The 7,534-nt window shown below is 47.0% G+C and overlaps 2 protein-coding genes across 2 annotated transcripts; both read left to right on the top strand.

Moving 5' to 3' along the window:
- Nucleotides 1-4,190: 4,190 nt before the first annotated feature.
- On the top strand, nucleotides 4,191-4,953 carry EAH_00036870 (hypothetical protein; the record flags this gene model as incomplete). The annotated part of the gene is made up of 2 exons (XM_013392044.1): nucleotides 4,191-4,324; nucleotides 4,563-4,953. 2 exons carry the CDS (start codon nucleotides 4,191-4,193, stop codon nucleotides 4,951-4,953), a joined length of 525 nt encoding a protein of 174 aa, XP_013247498.1.
- Nucleotides 4,954-6,819: 1,866 nt separating this feature from the next.
- Nucleotides 6,820-7,314, top strand: EAH_00036860 (hypothetical protein; the record flags this gene model as incomplete). The annotated part of the gene is made up of 2 exons (XM_013392043.1): nucleotides 6,820-6,941; nucleotides 7,002-7,314. The coding sequence occupies 2 exons, from the start codon at nucleotides 6,820-6,822 to the stop codon at nucleotides 7,312-7,314; spliced, it is 435 nt and encodes a 144-aa protein (XP_013247497.1).
- Nucleotides 7,315-7,534: the final 220 nt, after the last annotated feature.

Genomic DNA, 7,534 nt, shown 5'->3' with positions numbered 1-7,534 from the left:
GCTGCTGCTGCGGTTGCTGCTGCATGTAGTGGGCCGACAATTGAGGCGGAGGGTCTTGTTAACGTATGAACAGGCCGCCTAACGCTCTAAACCCTAAACCCTAAACCCTAAACTGTAGGGATTCCCGCAGCCATCTCTTGCTGCAGCCTATTCCTAAACTCTCAACCCTAAACCCTGAACCCTAAACCCTAAACCCTAAACCCTTGAGCACTTCTTGCAGCATGCAAAAGGATCGGCTAGTCCAGCTAGCTGCAAAGATTTGTGCATTTAGAAGAGAGAAAAGATATATTTTTTTGTTTAGGGATAAAAGGCGAGCAAGAAACTCAGACGAGCAAACACTAGCAACAACAGCAGCAAAATATGCTTGTCTTCTTCAGCAGGGGCTGTGTCTCCCACTCGCCTCCAGGTGTACGTACACCCGAAATACAGAGATGATTTGGGGCTACAAATTGAGTTGTGCATACACCTGAAGCAACATAAAGCTGTATTGAGTTGTTCAATAATAAATCGGGTCTCCCGCCTGCTTTCGTAATGGCGCAAACTTTTGAATAAAAAGCAAAAAGAATAATTAATTTTAATTTATTATTTTGTTTTTAAAAAAGAAAAAATTAAAATATTCATTTTAATGCATTACTCGCAGTCATTCCTTTTTTTTCTCTGCTCAACCTCAGGGGGCCCCCGCGAGCACACGTACGTACACAGGAAATGAGAGAAGTATTTATAGAAGTACTTCTATAGACTTAAAGACATCGATATTTTCATTGAATTTATGTCTCGATTTAAACATAAATACACAAAAATAATCGCATTAAGGGGCTGTCTCTCCCGTGCAGTGTACAGTCAATGCAACTGCTGCCGACTGGTGGGCCCCCCTTATCCTCCTCTCCCTTTATACAATAAGAACGAAGTGTCTCTTATTACCTTTTAATAACAATAATAATAATAATAATATATTTAATATTTATGCAAGAGGAAGGATTAAAATGAATTAGAAAAGATACTTGTATACGTCGTTTCCTCTCTCTCCTTATTAGCTGTCCCCTATGAGAGCGCCTCAAGTGGGGGTGAAGGCAAAGTAAGAATAAAACTGTCTCCTCTTTATCAGCAGCTTATTCTATAAGGCTTTGCTGCTTAGGGAGATGTGCTGTAGGTGCAGGGGCATCCAACTGGGGCTTCCCTTGGTAGCCTACGGCCGCCATAGTTGAAGCAGAGATAAACTGTAGTAAGCAGCGCTTGCTGCTGTTACCACTTCTCAGCTCTATACATACCTCTGTAGGGGCATACTGGATACATATATGCTGCACTCAGCGCAAAAACTTTGAAATAACCTTAATATCTCAAATAATACTCTCTCTCCGTTTATCTGAGTCTCATCTTCACAATAATATGAAGCATGATATAGCTGACTGTCCGCTGACCCCCAGTGGCTCAACGCCTAAGAGATAATGCCAGCCTCACAGCCAGCCTCAAACACTGGGTATCTGCGGAGCTCTTAGCTCTTAGCCTCATACTCTTATTTTGTCACTGGATACATTTATCATAAGACTTTTTTTATTCATTCTGCCCAACGGGCCACTAGAGGGCTAATTTGAGCACCATTGTAAGTAGTGCCTGTGCACTGCAGCTTTTCTCCTTCCCGTATTGCATCCGCTTCTCCGATTCTTGAAAATTCCTCGCTGTCTCTCTGCAGCTCCTGAGCAGTGGGGCTTCCTGTGCTGTTGCTTAGCATATGCTTGTAAGAGAGCCTCTTGCTCCTCTACACTGGCGTCCGAGCACTACTCCTGTTCTGCTGGTATGCGCCGCGAAGCCTCAGGTCTCTGTTGCTCGTCCCAGGTTCTCCGCCCAACGCTCCTTCTGCTGCAGTCACCCTCAAGGGCTGTCTCCTGCTGTGCCCTTCTGTGATTTGCAAGTGACTGGCATTATTGCGACCAGTGATCCTGCAACGGTGGGGAGGTGAAGAGGTGGCATGAGCACCATTCTGTGTGGTTTTGCTTAACTACAGAGTACTTTCAGACTCCCATGCTCCGAATCCTTAGCCTGCCCACTTCATTATCGCTGGCACCCCGTTGTTAACCGCCTTCGCCTTTTGTGCAGGTGTTCTGTCCAGGCCTGCGTTAGTTACACTTGCTTCTGTTCTTTGTGTCTTCTGCCGGGTTCCTGTATAGGCTTGCGCGCCTGTACTTATCTTCATGCATGCTTTCCTCGTATCCATGGGTCCCTCCTTGTTCTTTCCTTCCAAGGGCTTAGCTCTTCCCTGCACGTGCATTCGATCCTTAGTCGTTCGTCTTCCTGGTTGGGGGCGCCTTTCCCATTACTCGGGAATACACTCCTATAGGGAGGTGTGTCCTAACAAAATGCGTGGCTACCTTAAGTAACTATGTGATTATTCTCGAAGTAACTGCGTCCATTTTTTATCGTTTTTCATTTCGCAGTAGATTTCCTTGGTGCTAGCTAGTTCGCTCTTCCTTACCAGCTGTCTATTTAGGCATGTGCTTCTCACTACGTCAAATTTCGTAAAGTTGCCAATTGCTCTCGGCTTACCCGTGTCTAGGGCAGCTCATTGCCAGTTCAGAGAATAATTTGTTACTCATTTATTACGCTTAGTGTAATTGGTTTCCGTAAACTTTCCGTATGTTCACCTTTATTATCGCGCTTACTTTTTGGATCCTTGGGCTCGCTGATGATGTTACATTTCTCGCCCTGTTTGTCTCCTTCCTTCAACTTACTTTAATTTTATTCCTACATATGCATAGCTGTTAATATTGATATCACTATTCTCTTCGTCGTATCTGATTTGACTTTTAAATCCATCTTGAGTATTAATTGATTACTTGCGATTTCCTGGTTAATGCAGTGTTTTTCTTGCTTTCTCCTCTATCTAGGTATTTTTATACCTCTGCATGCATTTGTGTGTAACTTTAATGTTGCTATTATTATCCCTACGGTTTGCTCTGGTCTATCTCGGTATCATTATATATCTGCATGCGTGTGTGTGTATCCATAGTGATAATACTATTATCCCTTGGGTTCTCTTTGTTCTATCCTATTTTATTCTGGTTTATATTATTTGCTTGTTTCTTTTTCTATATTTGATTTTTATTTTATTTGTTCATTTATTTGTACCTTTATTTCGATTCTGTCATTTTGTTGATATATTATTTTTATACTGCATATATATATATATATATATATATATATACATATGTATATATACTATATGGAAATATACATATATGTATGCAAACTTTCCTGTCTTATCCTTCCATTTATTTTATCTTGGTTCAATTACTATTATTGTTGTCATTATTGCTTGTGTGCATGCATCTGAAATGAATTGCATGCATCCCTAAGTGTGTAGGCTGCACCATCGGGTAGCACGATTCATTCATTCATTCATTATTCCGTCATGCATGCCACTAATAAGATGACGAGGTGGCATATTTTCGCTCCTCATGGACGCACACAAGCAATAATGACAATAGTAATAGTAGTAATAGAACTAAGATAAAATAAATGCAAGGATAAAACAGGAAAGTGCCCGCGAGAGCGGCGCCGCCCACTGCACTCTTATTGTACTGAACAGCAGACACAGCTGTCACTACAAGCGTACCCTATCTCAGCCCAACTGGGTTCACACACTGCTCCTACGCACTAACGAAACCTATGTGGGTTATAACAACTCAAGAATTCAAATGAACGACTTTAAAATATATTCAAGTCCCATTACCTTAAAAAGGAAAATCCCAGAAGAATAATCTGATGCGTAACTCCTCCCTCAGTCAGACAGCTGCATCAACAGTCTCATAGCCAGCAAAATAATCCCGGCGCGGATGCCGAGCATTCTTGGCTTGTTTGTCTTAGATTTCCACCTAAAGTATTGCAATTGTCTCTATTCGCATGGTACTAGTTCTTTGCATCTAGCAAGGTCTCTGAAGGCCCCACTTGCGCTCCATTGTACTGCCAGTTCACTACAACTTCCACCCTTCCCCGGTTGAATCTCCTCATCTCCAGATAGAGTTAACCTCAGCCCTATATGTTTCTATTCTTTCTCCTACGCGTCTCCTTGTGTCGGTATTGGGCTGTGCCACGGGGTCTACGGTCGAGAGACTAACATGACTGATTGGCCACTCGTTAAACAGGAACTACTAAAAAGTTTCTGCACGGTAGATCGAGCAACAGTCATTTACCCAATGGCAGCTAACAAATGGACTGGGGACTGCAGCGCCTACTCGGCTAACTTCAGTCGAATCACAGCTCGCGGAGTTCAGCTGTCGGAAGAAGACCTAGTTGGTTACTTCTTGACGAATATCCCAGCGGAACTCAGGTGGGCCGTAACACAGCAAGGCACGATACAGTTCAGTTGTTGGCGGGCTGCATCCAAGGCATTAGCCGCTGTAGCCGCCCCGTGGGCAGCCGCACAGGAGGAATTCCGTAGGCAGGAAGGGGAGTTCCAACTTAGTCTGACAGGAAGAGCAGCGGAGTTTCCACGTGCGCCAGTGTCTACTGAGACTAGACGGTACACCCGAGCATCGGGTGACCGAACAGAGATGGTGTGTTACCAGTGTAAAGGCAGGGGGCACACGGCTAGGAAATTACTGTCGTATGTTTATGGGTCCTGATTATGCAGACATTTCCCGTCCCCTGGTTACCCTGACTCGCAAAGACATCCCCTTTCATTGGACAGACGCACACACCCAGGCGGTTCGCCAACTCAAGCAACGTCTCATTGACTACACCACCCTTGAGGTCCCCGACACCTCTAAGCCTTTTGAACTCTACACCGATGCCTCCGGCGACGCCATTGGTGGCGTACTCGAACAAGATGGACAGCCAACTGGGTTCCTCAGTCAGGTCATGCGTAGTGCACTGGCACTACAATGGAGCTTTGGTGTGGCCTTTATAGGCCTAAAATCATGTAAAGCAACGAATATTGTAGAATATTTCGGGGATTAGAGCACTTTTAGATAGAAAAGCAGCTTCATAGGATCAGAGTAGTCGCTAGCCGGCACCAGCTCGGGGCTGGGTGCGAGGCTGTTGTTTCGACCCTGGCCCACGGCCTCGGCGAGGGTCGGGCACCAGTTCTATTGTTCCGGTTTTCCCTAGGGAACAAGACTTGGAACTCGACCATATACTGGGTAGTTGATTGTGTTTGTTAGTGGTAGCAGCGAGAATTATAGTTCTTGGTGTCCGGAGAGTGTGCGCACCTATCCTGCCTACCTAGGGATATATCGTAGTGACAGCGTAGGCCAGCTGTTCACTACATATTCAGCATAATCCAGGAATCTCGCGTAGTGACAGCGGTTGAGAGCTGTTCACTACATGTAGGGCCTGTGCACTACAGTGGGTGACGTCTGGCTGCAGCCACCCCAGGTTTAGCCTAGCACCAATTGAAAATCTTAGGAGAGGCACGAAAGTAGATGCAAGCAGGTAGTGGTCAGAGTTCCCAGGAACCATGTCGATAGCAAGCTGCGAGTCGACCTTTGGAACGGCGAATGATCTGTTGTTCAGAAAACAGAAGGGCCCGACCTAGACCAGAAGAACCTCATCAGAAGCACCACGCAGCAAATCCGGGGTGCCCACTACACCGACGGTAGAAGACTACCAGGAGGAGGAGCCCGGTCTCCTCTACACGCACCATATGGTGCAGAGATCTGTAGGGAAGGGCTAAGTAACCGCACTGGGCCACACTATTACAGCTCAGGCGCGCGTGAAGACGGTTGGTCCTTCAGGCAGGACGTCCCGTAGGATTGGAGGCTATCTCCAACCATCGTTCGTTATTGAGGAACCGATCTCCTCCCCCCGACTCCCAGTGATCAAATTCTTAAGTGTGCGAGGGGAGAGCGTGAACGAGGACCCCCTCCCCTTTCCTGCAGTTGGGCATAGACTGCCCGCGAGACAATCGAAAACGAGCTTTGTGAAAGACGTTGTGGCATTCATTGGCAGGTGGCAGGCTTCTTCGGAGTGGCGTCCCTTCGGGTCACTCGTGCGATGACCGGGTTTGCTGGAGTGCCCCGTCCGAGGATCTGTCTCGGTCTCCAGCGCTCTAATGATGCACATTATATCCGAGGATCTGTGTACCTCAGGATTGGTGAACGTCAGTGAAACTATCTTCCACCAGTGATGTCACCCGGGGGTGATCCGTCCATGCTGAAATCCATGATCTACCCCTTAATATGGACCCATTTTGATGTTTTGCTGTTTACCCGGAGGCATTTCAACAAAGGAACATTTTCTCTTCTGAATCACTGTTGTCCGCCGCTCCCCTGACGATATTTCACAGAAGGGGACGGGAGTCGGCGGCGCACGGACGCGAGCGCGGCGTGCGGGGCGCGCCGGGTGCGACATCGGATAGGGGGTGGAGGGGCGTCTACGACGCTTTCTACCTACTCGCTAAAAGATAGGAAGCTTCATGTTCAGGGTGCGTTTATTAGACGAACTAGATGAACTGTAGAGAGACCTCATCGGAGCGGTTATTTGAACCGGGTACAAACTGCCACTTCTGTTGCAAATCGCGTAAGATAGCCCTGGCAAGAAGGGGCCCAGTTGTTGAACTTCTTGGTCCGTTGTGCCTGAGTGGTGGAGAGGCTGTCTCTGAACCATTGAGCGCACCATAGCTCTACGAAGCCGACAGTCAACTATTTTAATGGCCTTAAGCTCTCGGTATACCCCCCACAGCTTTCCGCCAGGAAGCGGTGTCTCCGACCCAGAAAGGCTGGAGGCTAGCGACGCCCCCTCAGTTACCCCAGTTACCGCCAGCCTAAAGCTTGCCTGAGACACATCCAAGTATGCATTCACTTCTCGCTTCGGCTTTAACCCGAAATGACCAGGTTAGACGGAACGGGGGATTCCCGGCTACCCATTCCTCCATATCCTTGTCTCGCACCTAAACTTACAGCTCATCTAGGTAAGCTGGATCCGGTAGGAAGGGAGCAAAGAACCGGGTGAGGCAAGCTAGGCGGTATGCTTTCCCCTTCGTTAGGTTATCTCGATATTGTCGCCAGACAAGATTCATATATGACACCGATTTCTGCCTCGGTTCAAACTGACACGTACGGCCAACATGCCTCCTGCCGACCCGACAACGGCCACCGTTTCATAGAAAAAGTTCTTTGTTTTCGTAGCCTTAATTTGCAGCCCCATGTCCCTAACTATTTGGCGCAAGTTGACATCGGAAGTGCTACCCATATAATGGACGATTCTCTCATCATCCGGCAGAATACTATTCATAAAATGCATCAAAGTTGCCGGTCCGTTGACGAACCCTTGAGGCATGAGCCGACAACGATACGATTTCTCTTTGTACGGAACGCCTAGATATCTTCTAAAGGTTGGGGATAGATGCACTGGGTAGAAACCATGTTCCATATCATAGGAAGCCACTTGTGAGGCTTATATATAGAGCGATAGGCCGTCGCTACTCACACTCAACGAGTCTGTAGTTCCTCAAGAATATCAGGCTTGCACGGCTTCACCAGTGCGCCTGCAGGGCGAAAGCTACAACTAGCATCCTCTTCATAAAGAAAAGAAACTCCAC

The sequence above is a fragment of the Eimeria acervulina genome, genomic scaffold (genome assembly GCF_000499425.1).
Source record: "Eimeria acervulina Houghton genomic scaffold, Eah_scaff402, whole genome shotgun sequence".
Taxonomy (NCBI): Eukaryota; Apicomplexa; class Conoidasida; order Eucoccidiorida; family Eimeriidae; genus Eimeria; species Eimeria acervulina.
This window is presented reverse-complemented; position numbering and strand designations above follow the sequence as displayed.